Below are 19857 nucleotides of genomic sequence, written 5' to 3' on the forward strand. Positions count from 1 at the left end.
ACTTTTAGCAAGAGAATTACAATTCATACAGCTTCTCAAAGGTAAGAGCCCAACTGTGAAAGTGTTCATGTGCCCTAATCTACATTTGCCCAAATATTTCTCTAGTTACTATTATGTTTATAAAGTACTCTCTAGTGTACAAGGCACTGATAACATATGTTGTTTTTTGCAAGACATTTTTTTGTGTTGATGAATTTATAAAGATAAATAGTAGGCTCTTGAATTAAAGTTTTATTTCTATTTCTCCATAAAATGTGTTGATTCTAGAAATAGCATGTACTTAGAACACAAGTAAGTTTACATGGAATATTATTTTCTTTGTTTTACTAAGTTAAATCTACCTAATATATTCAAGTTTTTAGCCAAACTAGAATTTCATGTCATTTTAGACAGTGAAAATCAATCAGTTGATGAATTTGCACTGTACAATTGCTATAAAATTATCCCTCTCACTGCATTTTTCACATATGCAGCAAGTAAGGCTAGGGTAACAAATAAAATTAAATCTGATAGAATTAAAACCTATAAATCCCTTTCTTTACTGGTTTGTTCTTATTCAGCTGATGTGACCATAATAACAGATATTCTAATTGGCTCCATTTCATCTACGTAGTAAAAGGTCAATTTATCCCCCCAAAATGTATTTAATAATTGTCTTACAGATGAAGGTTTTAAAATACACAACAGAAATATGGAAAACTTACTCTAGCTCGAAGATATCCCAGGTTAGACAATAATAATGGAAATACATGATTCTGTAGAAACAACTCCATTTGGTCCTTGAATAAACTCTTCTGTTAGGAAACAAATTAAATTCCAACTTATTAATGTCTTTTTCATATGTAAAAAGCACTTCCTAACAAAGTATGTTTAATATAACTTGCATTTAATATACTTTTATTTACGATTTAAAGTTATTTAACCTACATGTTTTAAACAAGACAGAAATAGTACCTTAGATTAATTTGATATTATTTTTTGTACAAATAAGAAATAACACTAATGCATTTTGTGTCCTTTTTTATATAGCAACAGTTTCATACTGAAAAACAAAAAAGTCAAATTTTTCTTTTTAAAGACATAGGTGACAGAAAAGATATTTACAGTCAACTGAATTATCAAGAAGTAGTTTTAAACTATCTATAACTTCCATATTCTCTCAGTTGCATGTGCTTCACAGTTTTATTAAGTAAACTGAATTTTTATGATCTTAACCTTCAATAAAATCTCAGCTAGGGAACCAATCACATGCAGGGCTCCATCTCTCTTCCTAGGGTCAAAGGTTGGGTCCGTTAGGATTTGATAACAGAATGACATCATTTTTGGCAACACCTGAAGAAATAGCAGAATTCATTTTAGTCTACATGAACTTCCACTGCCCTACTATAGTATTAAATATGATATGTTAATTTTTAAAAATAAAGCCATTTTATTGTGTTTTATCAAGCAACTACAAGCTCCATTAAAAAGGTACAATTTATTAAGAAAACAAAATAAACAATGATACTTCACCCTTTTCCCTTAGTAGGACAGAAAAATATTCTTAAAGTGACAAGTTATGACAAATAATATAATTTTTCAAATACTCGGGGTACATTAGAGTGTCAAATCAACACAGGCCACCTTTGAATTTTAGATTTAGAAAGAATAACTGTATACCTCTTTTCTTTTCTTTGCGGCAGTATATAAGAGAGTCTGGGCTGCTGTAGTAGGCGAAGCATAATCTTCAAAAATATCTAAGATTTTAAAAGGGTTAAGCCATGTTAGTAAAAATGCAATTACTTATGACAGATTTTAAACATGACTGATCACTATCCAAGTGAAGAAATAAAGTAGCCCACATGACACCAGTTTACAGCATAAAAAAGCTAAGGATATATCATCAGTGTGCTCACGTACAATATTTACCAAATTCTACAGGTTGTCCTTTCAAAGAATCTTATTAAAGAAAACAATAATATTCAGCATATCTATTTCATGGAGGACAGGAAAAATGCTTTATCTCTATCAAAAAACTACAAAAATTTATTCAGTTCATATGTGCCAGACACTATTCTTGGCTCTGGGGATACAAAAATCAAAGAGAAAAGGTTCCTGTGGGAATTTATGTGGTGAAAGAAAGAAATAAACAGATTATATGTATACACACACACATACACACAATAATAGGTCAGGCTAAGAAAAATATAAAACAGGGTAGGAGACAGAGACTAAGAGAGTATAGGGTGCTAGCTTAAATAGGGCATCAGGGAAAGCCTCTCCAATTCTCTATTAACAATTAAGCAGAAATTGAATGAAATAAGGGAGAAAACTATCCATTGAAATTGAAAGGTAAAGTACTCAAACCAGAGGAAACAGCAAGTGTAAAAACCTTGAGGGATTTCTAGGACTGTGCTTGGCTCTGTCAATAGATAGGTTCAGCAGGTTTTCAATGGGCATTTGTTGAATATACACTTAGTTAAAACTTAACGTATCACTTAGTATCATGAAAATTTTCACAAATTTCAGAATAGGCAGTTCTATATAAAAATCTGAAAATTTGAGAAGTATCTGAGATGCCCTGTTTAAATATAAAAAATAAGTCCTTGCCTCAAAACCTAAAATGTAAATGTACTAATATTCATAACTAACATTTTGAGTACTTACTCTGTGCCAGACACTACATTTTACAAGCATCTAGTATTCTATGTGAAGCAGTTAATTCATGTATATTATCCCATTCAACCCACCCAGCACTATTATTATTACCCATTTTATAGCTGAAAACATCGCATCTGAGAGAAGCTAAGTAACCTGCCCACAGTCACACGAGTAAGCAACCAAGCCAGCATTCACACCCAGGCTGTCTTAACACCAAAGCTTGAGGTTGTTAATTTTTACCAAATCCAAAAACGTTATTATTAGGGGTAATGGGAAGATGTTGGTTAAATGGTACAATAAAAAGAAAATATAAATAAAAATATTATTATTAATATCCATCAATACATTTAGACAAGAATGTTTTGTTCATATAAATAATTGCAAGTAACAAAAATGTAGTTGTTCTTCCCCATAGTAACCCAAAAGTAAAGTATACATATCAAAAAACAGCCACCATATTCTAGTCCATGGAAGGAAATCATTAAAAAGGCACTTCATCTAGTCTTCAGTTACCCATATTGCCTTTTAAACAATCTATAGAGTGTAAATTCTCACTGTTAATCAACATACATACAGCTCTTAATTATTATATTTTCTAAAAACGGAGATACTATCTTATAAGATATTAGGAATAAGTGAAATAACAATAGCTTTCTGAAAGCTAAACAAATTCTCTGTACATTATTAAAACACACAGGTATTATAGAAAAGGTAAACACTAAAAGAATGCCTTAAAGATAGAGGAAAAACTGACTAATTCTGCTCAGTCAAAGCAAACTAGGAAAACAAAAGCATAAACAAGGAAAAATAATAAATCATGCATATGAGTAGTAACTTTCAAAAGAAAAAGGTATAATGGAGAGATAAAGCAGATGGTAAATGTTGTTTCTCATTCATTTGCTTTTCCTGTACTTTATCTCTCAGAGAACAGTTGCCTCCCTACTTACTGAATCAAATAATACAAAATACAAAGCACTGTAAAACCAACATAACCCGATAATCTAGCATCTATACCAGTATGTTTAACTCAGGTAGCTAGAGACACCCGGCTCAACGAGGGGAAAGCACTGGTTTGTCACAGCATCTAGACTGTACTACTTTTAGCAAGCATTTATTTCAGCATACCAAGGAAGAATATAGAGGTGTAGAAGGGATAGAGGATGCAAAATAAAGCATATAAATAAGATTAAGTTCCTGCCCTCAGATAGCTTTGAAGTTGTGGGAGAGACACACGTACGCATACTAACATTTTGCTATGTTAAGTGCTTGAGTATTCCATGAAGTGGTTAATACAAACTGGGGTTAAAAGGGAATGACTCTGGCAACCTACACTGCTCAACAGATTCCAGGAAAATCCAAGCTAAAAGTACAGCAAACTGGGTAATCTCACTGGAGGTAATCTCATTCCCTTGTGGAATACTTAGTCCCTAGGATAAGGACACAAACCAAATTGGGGTGCTCCTAATACATGCAGAAATCCAAATGATCTCCTAGAGTGAGAACAACCCAGTTTATAAATGGGGACCCAAAAGGCACAGAAAGGGATGGTCCCTGCAGATCGGCATCACAACAGCATGAGTACCAGATAGCTCCACGAGTGCTTCAGCACCCTTGAGAGAAATGAATAAGGTGGCTTTTCACCTCCCACACCCAAAGGCCTCAAGTTCTTTGGTTCAACAGAACTTCAACTCTCATGAGTTTCACAGCTTATCATGCAAAGTAGAAGTTTGGGAATTTAACAAAGTAACAAAATCTGCATAGAAATATAAATTCAGTTATGTTACTCTACATATCCAGGACCTGACAAAGAATAAAACCATCTCAATTACCAAATTTCATCCTTATATACTCATATGGATCTTCCTGCCACAGCTCCTCATCCTCATCTTTATAACACATCACAGAAAAAATCACATCTTCAGAAATGTTCTAAGGTGGAAAGAAACAAAACAACAAATGAGTATAGGTTATTCAAATTTTGGGAATACCAATAATATATTCATTGACAGGCTTCATGATGTTAGTTTTCCAAACGGTTATACTGATTTTTCTTTTAAGCCTCCATTCACTACGGTGAAAGCAAGAAAGCAAGACACAGAGGGGAGGTTTGAAGAGTTAAACATAAGATTGTTTGTAAACAACACTGTTTAAAGGTATAGAGAAAGAAAAAAATGTAAATGTTATTCTTTGAAACAATAACAGAGATAATAAAGTTTTACTAACAAATCAATATAACAAAAATGTCAAAGTTCCATTTACTATTATATTTCTTATTTTGAAATTTTTTCACATTTCCAATTTGGTCCTAAATGTCAATATATCAACAATATTAAAATTTTCTTTTCTTCTCCCATTTTCAGAGAAACCAATTTCCTATTCTACAAATGTGGGTTTCAGGGGGGAAAATATTACATCTAGCGGCCTCTCTGTACACTGCTGCTAATGCTCCATTAAGCCCTTTTGTGTTCTAACAACTACTTCTGTAAAAACAGGATCATCTCTTATCATTTATTCCAAATTAAATAATCCTAAGAGAAAAAAGTCAGCTTAAGGATCAGAGTTTTCTTATTCCTACATTACAGCCATGTAAAAATAAGGCAAAGGTATCAAGTAAAGAAGAAATGCTATCACAACTCACCCTTACTTTACAGGAACACAGTAAATAAAATCAGTATCTTTATTAATTGCCAAGAAATTATCAGTATTTGATCAAAGTGATTAGACAAATAGTTATTAAGATGTCCACATAAAACATAATGAAAAGATACTATATTTGTAAGACCTGTAATAAGATAACACTAAACAAATTCTATCCTAGATATCAAAAGCAAAGAGAAAAAATTTATTTTTCTTTTCAGATACCATTTTATAGAATTTAATAACTCATAGTTTGGTGGTAATGTGGGGGGATTTAGTATTTAAAGTCTTTGAATTATCCAAAGTTATTTGTATGCAAATAAGAATTAATTTATTAATGGTCCATAATTTTCCATTCTCTTTTGTTCCTTAATTAAATAATAATTCTGAATTCTACCTTTAAGTGAACAATTGATATAAAAACAAAAACTTTAGCTTCTGCTATAGAACTTAACAATCCAAAAAAGAAATAGAAACTTCTACCTACAAAAGAAAATGGTCACATATCAGGCTTCATTTCCTGCAAAATAACACTGCCTCAGTAGAGCCCTGGTGGCAGTTTTCAAAACGCTTTCACACAAAATACCTCATTTGGTCCTAGGAACCTTTAGATAAGAAGGAGTATTGCCTTCATAGAGGACAAACTAAGGATAAATGAGATGTCACGCAATATCAACTGAATCCAAGTCTTCCCACTCATAAAACTTGAGTGACTCCACTCTTCTCAAATGCTTAAATTTCCAAGCCCTTCATATCAAAGACTGCACTCATTAGAAATTATTAATGGAAATAAAAAGATATTAAATATAAAATAAGAGATTAGTAACACTTACTTTGTCTAGAAAACCTAATTTACCAGAGAATCATTTTGGAGAGATGCTCCCTGACACTAACCTGTATGTGTGGCTTCATCTGCTTCCATGTTACAGAATGAACCACCCCTTGGTTGAGATAGTTGAATGCTTGCTGAAGAACACGGGGGGCTACATATTCTTTCTGTCTATACTGGTCTAATATTTTTAGTAGTACCTATGGGAAAATAGGAAGAGAAAATATAGGAGAACATAAACAATTTTAAGGTTAAAAGAAGGAAGGAGGCATTTTAGGCATGACATAAAAACCAGAATCCATAGAGATAAAAATTAACAGATTATTGGAGAAATCGCTATTTTGTGAGAAAGCTCATATGATCAGTTTTTAATAGATAGGTCCATGTTATATTGAACTAAAGGAGTTTCACTATAACTTCCAGGTATTTGTCGATATTTTGTGAGAAAGCTCATATGATCAGTTTTTAATAGATAGGTCCATGCTATACTGAACCAAAGGAGTCTCACTATAACTTCCAGGCATTTGTGCTACTTCTAATCTGTGGAACTACTCAGAATAAGCCTAAGTTCTATTCCACTGTTAGCTCTTCAAAATAAATTAAAAATCCTGTTAAAACAAAAATAGATTTGACTAAATAAACATTTAAAACTTCCATACAGGCCCGGCCCGGTGGCGCACTGCGCTAGTGCGCCGCTTGGGAAGCGCGGAGGCGCTCCCGCCGAGAGTTCGGATCCCACATACAGACCGGTTCCCGCTCACTGGCTGAGCGAGGCGCGGGGGCAACACCGAGGGTTGCGATCCCGTTGCCGGTCCCGGTCCGGTACGGGGGCGACACTGAGGGTTGCGATCCGTTGCCGGATACGGAAAAAAGACAAAAAAAAAAAAAACTTCCATACAGCAAGAAATAGCACAAACAGATTCTATTACTTGTTAAAGGTTCTTTCAAATTGAAAGAGATAAATTAACCAGAAAATTGTACTGGCACACCTGGGGGTTTTTTTGGTTTGTTTTCCCCTTATTTTTCTGAAAAAAAATTAAATTAGTCCCCTAATTAAACTTCATACCTAAATAAACTCCAGGTGAGGAAATATTTCAACAACAACAACAACAAAAAGAAAGCATAGAATTCCTAGAAGAAAATGTAGAAGAATTTTATTTTATAATCTCAGATCATAGAAGGTCTTTGTAAACATAACACAAAACTGAGAAGTTATTTTTTTAAAGACTGATTTTTAAAAATTTGCTTATAAGGAAGGAATCATGCCAAAGCAGCTGTGACTGGGTCAAGGACCTTTAGGCAGAGGTAGCGCTACAACAAAGTCCAAGTTTTGCAATTCCTGGTCTCCAGAGCTCTTCTCTAGATTAAGCTTATAATATAAGCTGAATAAATAAAAAGGGTTCTTTTGAAATATGTGTAGAGCTTATAAATTCAGACTATGAATTCCACTCAAGTTACCTAAAATTCAGGTTACCCCTTTTACAATGCAGACTAAAATGGATGATACTTAGCACGGTTCTTCCTAATACAGTTGTGGCTCATACAAAGTGGGTGTGATAGGAGATAAGACACGACAGTGGGGGAGAGAACAATTCTTGATATGAAAATTATTTTTAAATATCAGGAATATATTGAAAGTGTCTGGCCGGGGATCTTGGCCAGTACAGGGATCTGGAGATCTGAACCCTTTGATGTAATCTACTTTTGAACAGTTAGAAATGACTTCACTATATTAAAAAGCATAAGGTTTTTACCTGCTGAATTCCCACTGCATAGGTTTTCAAAAAAAATTCAGAAAATTCAAAGTATTCTTTTGTGACATTTCCTGGGCTTCCATATCTTAAAATACAAAGAGAAAATATTTAAATATTATGAATTTTAAAAACAAATCATGCTCCCTATTTTAAATACAGTCCCTTGTTTAAAGATGTATTCTATTAGAGGAGAAAATGAACCCTTTCTCCTTTTTTCACAAGCTACAAAATAAAATCATGATGAGCTGTACTTGGACTCTGGACCGCACTTAAAGTTTCAGACAGAAGCTTTCATCTACTAAACCAAGAGCTCCTGAAGGGCGAATATTAGAAATAAATAATGTTATATCTGACATACAATAGATTTTTTTCAATAAATGCTTTAAAAATTAAATTTGACTTTCTCATGGAGCTGAGTGGCCATGCACCTTCTTGCATAATTCCTGGATGTTTCCAATGGGCTGAACAATATTATTTTTCCATGTTTTTCACAGAAGAGTAGAAAAGAGCCAGAGAAGGCTGCCCATCTCATTATGATTTCAAAGTCAGTGATCACGATTAAGCCTGCTTTACATTTTTTTAAGCCCACTTTAAATAGAAGGTGACTCTTTGCCCTCTGTGGCTGTAAAGACCAAGAATCATATGCTGTAAAGCATCAAAGGAACTATCCAATTTTATTGTATATAACACTAAGATATGACTGTTAGATCATAAATGTAATAAACAAAGAATTACCGTTCAAAGAGACGAGCTACAATATGCAGTGCCCATTTCTTACATTTCCACCATACTAGTTCTGGTCTATCATCCTCATCAATTTGGAGAGTCTCCTAAAAGGACAGAAATACCCAGATTAAATTTCTACACAATAAAAGAATTTATGTCAATAACAAAGGTAGAATAAATCTTGGTATAGACTGAGTTATATTAAATGTGAAGTTAGATTGCTATACAAATGCAAATTCTTATTTTTATAGATTGCTAGGTAGGAATTAAACAAGCAAAGCAAATCCAACTAACCAATGCTATTGGTCACATTTATCTCCTATCTTCAAAAGTCCCAAATAAGTAGAAAACAAAATACAAAATACCATGGTCCCTTGAGGAAACTCTGAGATGATGGAAAGGTTCTACATTTTGATCTGGGTGATAGTGATGATAACACAAGTGTATGTTTGTCAAAATTCACTGAACTGTTCACTAAGTTCTGTGCATTTCTGTATGTAAATTAAACCTCAATACACTTGTCTCAAGATATGGACAACAGAAAGAATACTGCACATTTTAAGAAAAGCTTAAATTTTAAAATATACAAGAGTTAATTTGATAGATGAAAAATACTATCATTGTTATAGCAGATCAAAACGAGACACCATTTTTTACCTATCAAACAGGCAAACTTAGAATTAAGCAAATACTCATAACAGGCATTCTCAGTCACTGCTTATTAAAGTATAAAGCAGGACACCCTTTCTGGAGAGCACTCTGGAAGATCTGTCGAAAGCCTTAAACACTTCTAGAAGTTTATACAGAGAAAATCATGTACGTGCACAAATTTAACTATATTCTTACAGTTAAAACACTAAAACAATCAAAATGGCTTAAACATCCAGCAAATGAAGCTATTCAATAAAAATGACAGTATAAAAACATTCATAATCATAAAAAATATTAAAATATTTATAATAAATTTCAAATGGATTTCAAAAGAGTGTCTACATATACTATATTTATAAATAAAATGGTTTCATACAGATGTGAAGAAAAAAGACTAAAGGAATAAATATCAAGATTTGAAAATAGTTTTCATCATTTTTAATAGAATTAAATATAATTATTTTATTATTTTTGCTTGTCTCAGCTTTCTAAAAATGAGTATGTATTATGAATTATTTTATTAATTTATTTTATTACAGTAGTATTTTTTTCCAAATAGCAGCCTGGAATAATGAATCAGTCTACCACAAATATTCCAAACCCAGGCAGCCCCAACTTTTCTTAAGAATAGAAGCACTTTCTCACAGGAGGAACTGTCCTGTCAATAATAGTTCGGAAGATTTCCATCCATGTTGTCATGGTTTGGTTATTCACCAACTGAAGAGGCAATGCATACTGGAAAAGAGAATAACAACATAAACAATAATTCCTCCCTTCAAAAAAAATCAGCAATTTTATCTATATTGGAAGGTTATAAGAAATAGCTAACATTTGAACATGAAAATAGCAATTCCATATGTTTCAACCTAAAATTTAACTTAAAATAGATCCATAAACATATACACACACACACATATATATATATATAAATATATATAAATTAAATCTTTAAAATTTAGAAGTACACATGCCATAGGTTGTCTCTCTGGGCTACCTTTTTTAATTAAAAAAATTTTTTTAATACCATTAAGGTCTCATTTATTTAGCATGAGATTCTTGATAAGTGATTTTTACTTTTTACTTCTTTGTGTGTCAAACTTTTAATTTTAACCACTTGGATAAAAATTATTACCCTTATTAAACACTCATGAAACATGTTTTCAATTACTTTCCTCTACACTGTGGCATAACAACCATAGTACACTTTGTATTAATTACACAGGTATGTGTCTCCCCTGCCATACTGCGAGCTGCAGGATTTGCAGGGATAACGTCTCCACATCTATTCACTCCAAAACACGCTACAGGCTAAAGACATAATGACAAGTAAGAGAGACAGTCTTTGCCCTCACAAAACTTACACTCTAGTTGGGTGCAAAAACCATATTTAAGTGCAAAGGTAGGATGATAAAAGATGAAGACTATGTTAAGAAGTTCACACTTTATTCTAAGTGCATTGGAGAATCATTTGTATTTGAGATCAGGAACAGGGAAGAAGCAGGCTGAGGGTTAGGCTTAAAGTGACAATTTATGAGGTATGTATGGAATATCCAAGCACCCTGTACAAATAAGTGCTACTGAGACGAAATCAATTTCATAGTATCACACTTTTAAAAACAAATCTTTCTGCCTCTTCCCATATTGTCAGACAATCATTTTCACTTACATTATCACTGTAATTGTGCCTCTTTAAAGCCTTCTAAATATCTGCTTCCCAGAGGAGCATATCACTCTATTAGCATATAACAGATTACCAAAATGGTTAAAAATGTTGAGGTTTTTCATTGTTTTGGTTTTTTTTTTTTTTTTTTAGGTTTTTAGCATGTACAGGGTAAGAGAAAAAATTTCAGATTTTTTCCTTTTCAGCAAACCAAGTAGAAGTAGAAGCTTTAGAAAAATTATTTCTTCAGTCTTTGTCTTACTTTGCTGAATCCTGGCTATGTTTGCCTCAGAGTAAAGTGATTCTCCTGAGGACAATTTATAAAACATTGTTTTAATAAACAAAGTCACCATACATCTCCCTTCCCTATTATTTCCAAAGAAAAAAAGGTGGGGGGAAAATTTTTCCTAGTATTTTAGCTTCTTCTCTGTTCTCAGATTTGCCTCTTTCCCTCTATTCCCTTCCCCCAAAAAGGCTGACTTAAAAAAAAATCTGCCTCAGACTGTCTCTATTAAAATTTTAAACAATGGGCCGAGCCCATGGCGAACTCGGGAGAGTGCGGAGCTGGGAGCACAGCAGCGCTCACGCGCGGGTTCGGATCCTATATAGGGATGACCGGTGCGCTCAAAGAGCTCACTGGCTGAGCGCGGTGCGGCTGGTCTCAAAAAGGACAAAAAAAATAAAAAAAATTTTAAACAATGATATTCTATAAAAATATAATCATTATTAAAGCGAAATATTCCAAAACACTGCAAAAGTACCTAGGTCAGATGTAAAGCCAAGAACACACCCAAGTTATCTTGGCTCTCTAGTTCTACAAAACTATCCTCTTATCATTATAAATTGAACTAGAAAGCATGTGATAAGGCTTTAATTCATTCACATAGTTAAGACTGACAACGATTATTCTTCCTCCACTCAAATCTAAATAATTTCCCTAAGTCTTTCAAAGATTCAATGTTCAATATTTTTATCCCTCAAACACATTCCATCTCAATCTTCTAATTAAGTTTAGATTCCCATATTACTACCTTTCACAGCTTTCAGATAAGAAAAAGGCACTATTTTAAACCAAGGAAAATGAGCTACTAAATCTCTTTTGTTAGCTTAAGTTGGGTCAAATGCAAAGAAACTACCATCAATATGATTTCCCAATAAAAGAGGAATTCTCTTCTTCTTTTCCTTCCTCTTCTCCTATAATCCTAACTAACCTACAGGCAGGGATACTAGGGACAGATAGCCAAGTCATCAGGTTTTAAGGCAAATAACTACCCTGGTTCTTCCTTACCCAAGATTTCAGACACAGGAGTAAAAGCACACAGTGAATCACATCAGCTTTACCACTCAGAAGATCTTGAGCAGTTAATTTCTATGAGCCTGTTTCTCTTAAGTATTTTTAAAGAAATATATGTGAGAATATATGTTAATTTTTCATAATAATTGAGATTTATTGAGCACTTTCCACATGTTAGAATGTACTTCAAAAAGTTCATGGAAAGGGCCAGCCCGGTGGCGCACTGGAGAGTGCACCGCTTGGGAGAGTGGCGGTGCTCCCGCCGAGGGTTCGGATCCCATGTGGAGACCGGTTCCCGCTCACTGGCTGAGTGCGGTGTGGGCGCAACACGGAGGGTTGCGATCCCGTTGCCGGTCCCCGGTACGGGTGCAACACTGAGGGTTGCGATCCCGTTACTGGTCAGTAAAAAAGACAAAAAGGAAAAAAAAAAAAAAGTTCATGGAAAGATTAATATTATCTTTTAATTCTATTTTCCACGAGTTTTTGTAAGTACATCGCTCAAGCCACATATTTGTTTTCTGCAATAAAAACCTACCTGAACAAGTGCATAAAAGATTTTCAGAATCTGTTTCTGCAATAATACAGAATAATGGGAGGAATCAGGAAGGAGCTGCATGATTTGTTGCTGAATACGAGGCAGAAATATGTGCATTGCTGCTATAAGAGGTTCTCTTTCTTCTGCTTTTTTATATCTACATGGGCAAAGACAAAAGAAAGAAAAGTAACTTGTCCCTTCTGAAAGAACTATAAGCAATAAATAAAAAAATATCGTTTTAACTATAGAATACTAATAAGACAAAACCATTCAAAACATTTCTTACATTTTCTGTTTGGATTATCAGAATAAAGTTGGAAAGAACTTTAAAAAAGCACATCCCTGGTTTAGGCAGAATATTTAACTATTTCTAGAAAGATTTAGACTAGTTTAAAATAATCCAAGACTATTTTGCAGCTTTCCTATATGAATTTTTCTATTTAAATTAATTTTCATCAAACCACAATTTTTCCTATAAAATACAAGTTGATACGCTAGTTTAAATGAGTGGATATTATATAACAAACAATGTGGAAAAGAACATTTTTTCTTGTATGTATTACCCTAAATTGAGAAGTTAAAATAGCTTATAAATTTAGGTGCTCTTAGGTCACTTTAATTGCTATACATCTAAAATATTCTCTATATATTCTACAAATAGAATATGAACTACAAATAGAATAAAAGAAGGAAAACAGCAGGACTTTGTATACAAAAGTAGTAATCCTCTTAGAAATCAGAAAGCAATACTACTAAATGTGATACTAGGCTTCCACCTCTCAAGCAATTTTTATGGAAAAGAATGTCACTAGCAAAGAAACTTTAACATTTTCTATCTTACAACCAAAAATGTAAATGTTTTGGTTTACTTAATAATATGCTCACTAGAAGACAAATGTTGAGGTATCTACATATCAGAGTTGTAAGAAAAGCTGTTAATATATGGTTCTCTGAAACTAACAAGTAAGTTTGAGAAGCACTATGTATTTTATCACTATCTTAGATATTAGGGATGTACATTAGCAGATTAAAGTTTCTTTGATTAAGGGCAGTAAATAAAACATGTTTAACTGTGTTTAACCCAGCATTTCCCAATCTAATCTGATTCTGCCCCACACCTACAGCAGACCCCTCTATGTAATTTAATTCTTTCTTAGTACACAAGGCTGATCTCTTTAGCTAACAGAAATTGACTTACTCATATGTCTTCACCAGTTGATACAGACATAATAAACTGCCAAGCCAGCTTCCACTGTTCTGTGACTGCAAGTAGTAGTCTATCTTGTCGACCACCGCTGGCCAGTGACCAGGAAAATCATGTTTAATGATGACACGGAGACACATTGTTAACTGGACTCTATAAGGTGGGGTGGGGGGAGAGTCAAAAATCTAAGTAGTTATAAGTATCATGTTTCAAAGACCTCTAATATTTTACATAGAAGTACTGTAACTCCTATTTATCTATATTATACTTATATAGTTATATACAGGGGGGAGTAATCCTATTTAAAAAAAACCTCCTCAGTGGCTCAACTTATTGAAAATAAATAGAATGAGTGATTTCCTAAAATGAATGAAACCTTTCATACTGTCTTATCCTAAATAAACAGAATGAGTGATTTCCTAAAATTAATAAAACATTTCAAACTGTCTTATCCTAAAAACAGCTTTTTAAAAATGAATACATAAAAATTTCAGAAAAGACAATGAATTCTACTTCAGCTCTGCAAAATTTCCCAGCTTGTTATATTTTATATTTTAGTTATCATATCCTAAGGGGGTGGGGGAGAGACAAAACATTGTATAACTTCAAATGGAGAAACCTACCCTAAAGATGGCAAAAGTAAGTAAAACAAAGGCCTACATAATTGTGGGTAGCATCTCTGTGGGTCAAAACCTTGAACCCATCCATTATCATTTAACAGCCCACACAGTATATTGCACTTATCAAAGCAGCCTGCAATACTATCGTACTTTGAGTATGAGAAAGAAACATGCATTCACTGGGCAATTCCTGAAGAAAAAAGCTAAGAGATATTTCCAAAGAAATAAATGAAAAAAAGGAAAAGGAAAAGGAAAAACAAAAAACGGAAAAAGAATATCCCTTTAATAAAACCACAAAGTTAAGTGATAAAAAATATTATTTCATAACATTTAAAACAGTAACCACTTCCTCAATAGGATCTCAACTACAACTGGGACTGAAAAGAAGATAAGGAAAAAAATTTCTTTTCTATATACTATCAATATTTTCACCAAATATGTCCTACATGGTCATTTGCAAATGGTTAGGAAGTAAATCTGGCAAAATAAGGATTCCACAGTGCAATCTCAACTACAACTGGGACTGAAAAGAAGATAAGGAAAAAAATTTCTTTTCTATATACTATAAATATTTTCACCAAATATGTCCTACATGGTCATTTGCAAATGGTTAGGAAGTAAATCTGGCAAAATAAGGATTCCACAGTGCAAAAAAAAAAAAAAAGTTGAACAATCAATAACTTGGATTTCCTGAAACTGGTAAAATCAAACAAAACAAGGCATTTTCCTCATGTTACCAAATCTATTTGAAAATTTCCTTTGCAATACTCTTAAACTTTGAGAAGGGAAGAAAATATTTCTTCAAGGGTGATTACAGTTAAGCCTTAAAGACATAAAAGAAGCAAAGTCACACAAACAACTGTCTCATAATAAAGATCTCTTGTGCCACCAGCAGTTGTCCCCTTAAACAACAAATGTTGTATTTGTATGCAATGAAACTGAAGCTTTTCATTTTTCCAAATTTCATCTTCACATTGACCCTCCTAGTCCTTTCTCATTCCGAACCATTGGAAGATTCAGGGAGACCTAAAAATGTAAAGATTTTGACAGGAAATGGATATATGATGGTACCATAGGGGTATCAGTCCCACGACTGGCATTTTGGCGATGAATGAGAATAATGGTGACTTTCTGTAATCAGTACACCAGTTTTCTCCTCTCAACTAACAAAATAACTGCACAAAGAGTTCAATTCCTTCCTGTTACTGTTCCCCTCACACTTCTTCCCTTTTCCATTGCTTATGTCATATCTCTTAGACATTCAGGGCCAAAGTTTTGTCTATTCTCGACATTAAATGGTTTCATCCCCCTACCCTTTTCACCTATTTGCCCCTCCATTTTCTTTTTTCTTTCTTTTTTTTTTTTTTCTGTCTTTTTTGTGACCGGTAAGGGGATCGCAACCCTTGGCTTGGTGTTGCCCGCACCGCGCCCAGCCAGTGAGTGCACCGGCCATCCCTATATAGGATCCGAACCCGTGGCGGGAGCACCGCTGTGCACCCAAGCGCCGCACTCTCCCAAGTGCGCCACAGGGCCAGCCCTGCCCCTCCATTTTCAAAAGAAAATTAATTACCAGTTGTACCTTGAAAAAAATTTGTTCCTCCTATTTTAAGATTGCAAAATTTTTATGACTCTACAGCTATACTGTCCAATAGAGCAGCCACTAGCTACATATGCACATTTTAAATGAATCAACATTAAATGGAATTAAAAATGCAATTCCTCAGCTGCATTAGCCACATTTCAAGTGTTCAACAGCCACTTATGCCACATGACTAAATATTGGACAGCACAGATATAGAACATTTTTATCACTGCAGAAACTGCTATTGGACAGTGCTGCTCTACAGCATCTACTCTATAAATCTGAAAAACTGGAGACAACTCCTCTAGTTTGTACCTACTCTATCCTGTCTTCTCCAAAGGAAAAAATACTCAGTTCATAAAAACGAATTAAAATATAGGGTTAAGAACACTAGTAGGTTAAAATTCCCATAATTAATCTCCCTATATCAAAGAAAAGCATATATGTAGTAAAAAGTCATGAGATCATTACTACGAACATAGGTTATTTATACTGTGAGGATTTACACAATCATTGGTTAAGTATGATTTTTACCTTATCTCTTTGTAGCAACTTAGGTCAACTAAATCACTCCCAAAATATTTTGAGGCAAAGAATTACAAATGCAAAGACAAATAAGTAAAATAATATTTTTTGAGTATCTATCTTCATTACTTTACCTCTTTGAGAAAACAAACTTGAGGCAGATAATGAGATCCAACGGCCCTCGCCCCCAGATCCAAATATTGTGCTTCCTAGTAATCATACAGACACAGCATAATGTACCTCACTAAATCCGGAGACCGAATTATTCCTTCCACAATGTTATCACGTATTTGCTGGCGATCATTTTCATGAATGTTGAATGGAAATATTGCTTCTCCCGGTGGAGGTTCTCGGTCTGGCCAGTACTGTGTCACCATGTTCTTCAGGTAAATGGCAGCTAAGTTTGAGGAAAAGTGTTAATGTAGCAGTATCAAAAGAATGGCTTTAATTCAGCTTTATAGAGCATAAAAGACTAAACCCTTCAATGCTAAACATGACACCCAGCAAACATGGCAAGTCTTACAAGTAAAAAATAGCTAAGTTAAGAGGGGAAAATGGGTAAGAATTTAAAGATTTTACTTTAGCTAGTCTGAGCAGAAAACTCTTCATCAAATCAAGCTATCATCAAATCAACTCTAGCATCAGACTAAATACAAGTGGTCTAAATGAGACCACACTAAACATACATTGAGATCATAAAATCACTCTTTTCACAATGCCTAATACTGAACTGACACCAGGTAAAGTCTACTTTCTTCATGTAGATTTTTTTTTTTTTATTTAATTTCTTTTACCTGCTACTATCCTGCACTACCATTTTGGAATATTTATGCTTTTTACAGTATTGATAATTTTCATCTAACCCTTTTGAAATATTTACTACTTGTAAATATAATAGGGAAACATACATCAGTCTTCAGATATTTTTGGAAAAATCTCAGGAAATTTTTTATCTGTTTATTTCTATCAAAATACATAACCAATGATTTTGTTCCTATTCTTTTTAACCATCTTCAACCTCAACTTTTAAGAAAAGTCTTCTGAAAGAAACAGTTAACATATTGCTACAGGGTTTTGAGAGGGAATGTGAAGCTTCTAACCATCTCAGTTGAACAATGAATACAAATAAATACTTTTAATTTCATAAGATAAAGAGATGGGATCTGCAAAGCATCATAACTTTATCCTTTAAGCTTCTCTTCCTTCTTCCCCCACTTAACCCTCCCTTCATCCCACTTTTAACATAAAACTAAATTGGCTGGTAAAAGTATTATGCCATAGAGATTAAATCAACATGTTCTACATTGGCTAAAACATAACAGAAATTTAATGAAATTATGAACTTGACATCTTGTAAGCTCCTCTCTCATTAATTTTGATTCACCAAAAGTCTGAAAAGGATTATTCTACCTAGGATTTTGATTTGTTTGGATAAAAACAAAAATTATTTAGGGGGGTATTTGTGTGTGGGTGTGTGTGGGTGGTTGGGTGGGTGTGTTAGTTTGGGTTTTGGGGTTTTTTTTTTCCTTATTTGCTTTTAATCTAGACTACACAGGCTCTGGACTAAGTACCATCATTTATCCTGGTACAGTTATTATATTAAATAACAGTGTTTGACTAAAAGTAGACATTAAATATGTAGACAGTTTAGAAAAAATAAATGAATTATCTAAGGATATGAACCAAACTGTCAGCAGTTCAGACTGATTTCAAGGGATTCATTTTTGCAAAAAGAAAAACCAACTATATTATACACAAAATCATTTCGACCCCTATAGAACTAATCTTGAAAATAAAGAAAAGCAAACTTTAGACAGCAAAAATACCAACATGGTAAAATCATGGACTTATTTATGATTCAGTCGTTAAATGCTGTTAATTTTATCACTAAAAATATATTTTTATTATGGAGCACTATGCGAGCCAACCTTGTATGAAAGGCACACTGACTAATTTGTATATGGTTAAACATACAATTCATTAAATAAAACTGAACTTAATATAATGATTTGCAAAGAGAACATGAGTTACTCTTACAGATAATCATGGATTACTAAGAATAATGAAGGAAAAATACCAGAGATAATTGTAATCGTATCAACAATCTACAGACCTCCCTTTAATCATTTAACTCAAGTATCTATCTAACCATTTGCCCGAGCTAAGAAACGAAACACTAATATCATCTTAATCCAATTCATAAAGAAAGAAGTATTAAACTGTGTTTTCCTACAAAATCCACTTACCATTTTAAGCATCTGATCTTTGAAATTAATTTTCTAAAACACAAACTTCTCTCCTCAAACACAATGAATCATCTCTAAAGGTCTACTTTCTAGACCCAGAAACACAACTACAGAGATCAATTGGGTCTCATAACCTCAAAGGCAACGAGGTGCTGTTATAAATTCAGTGAAGCAGAATGCCATGTTTTTTAGTTGATGTTTCTAAGCCTTTCCATTTTTCATTGTAATTTGGTAGCACTTCTCTCCTTTCTTATTACTTTAAACTGTTAAAGGCTAGGAGATCATATAATAAATGTATAATTTATGTCTAAAATAAGATTAAATAGATTCTGAGGAGCCGAGAAGTTTCCTACAAACAAAACATGAATTTTAATACAAGTACTTCTTGAAGTTCTTCTGAACTGATCAGAGGCATCTTCCTGCTTATTTATAGGTCCTGCATTCTAGAATGTTGAGTGAGGTTAATCTTAACAAGTGAATAACCTCTGAATAAATAACTGTAGATTGAATTTTTATATCCTCTCCTTATCCATCTTTTGGAAATACAAAAAAAATTATAATAATTATAAAACTCAGAAGAACAAAAGCAGGCAGCTTACAGAAAACAGAAACTGTTATTTTTCAAGTGATGGTCCCACATCAGTCACCACCAATGACTCAGGTCTAATATAACACCCCTCAACCACCACTTTTAAATCCAAACTACTCTTCTCATAGCAACTCCAAAATGCACTAAAGAAAGTATGTTTCTGAACTTAAGTTTTCATGTATTAGAGAATTTTACTAAAGGGTCTCTTCTCTTCAGAGGTAAGGACTAAAAAATTGGAAACAAAGTGACTTGAGAGATTCCCAATCATAACTATCCTAAATTTAAGATGGGCTTCCTTCTCTAAACATTATATGATAATATTAATAATGCTATTATGCTTATCAATACCTCAAAAGGAAAACAGT

At 33.4% G+C, this 19857-nt stretch overlaps 1 protein-coding gene across 3 annotated transcripts in view; it reads right to left on the minus strand.

Moving 5' to 3' along the window:
* IPO8 (importin 8) overlaps positions 1-19857 on the minus strand; it is a 63380-nt gene that overhangs the window by 37032 nt on the left and 6491 nt on the right. For 2 of the 3 annotated variants that reach the window (XM_008568081.1, XM_008568082.1), the window contains exons 3-13: positions 16898-17054; positions 13925-14083; positions 12727-12883; positions 9883-9972; positions 8596-8690; positions 7861-7945; positions 6172-6306; positions 4470-4569; positions 1660-1736; positions 1216-1332; positions 705-794 (exon numbers count right to left, since the gene is read on the minus strand). In XM_008568081.1, the coding sequence (XP_008566303.1) occupies positions 705-794; positions 1216-1332; positions 1660-1736; positions 4470-4569; positions 6172-6306; positions 7861-7945; positions 8596-8690; positions 9883-9972; positions 12727-12883; positions 13925-14083; positions 16898-17054 (1262 nt within the window). The remainder of the gene's footprint in view (positions 1-704; positions 795-1215; positions 1333-1659; positions 1737-4469; positions 4570-6171; positions 6307-7860; positions 7946-8595; positions 8691-9882; positions 9973-12726; positions 12884-13924; positions 14084-16897; positions 17055-19857) is intronic. The other variant, XM_008568084.1, reaches the window with a different exon arrangement.

This window comes from Galeopterus variegatus, unplaced genomic scaffold (genome assembly GCF_000696425.1).
Source record: "Galeopterus variegatus unplaced genomic scaffold, G_variegatus-3.0.2 Scaffold373, whole genome shotgun sequence".
In the NCBI taxonomy this organism is placed as follows: Eukaryota; Metazoa; Chordata; class Mammalia; order Dermoptera; family Cynocephalidae; genus Galeopterus; species Galeopterus variegatus.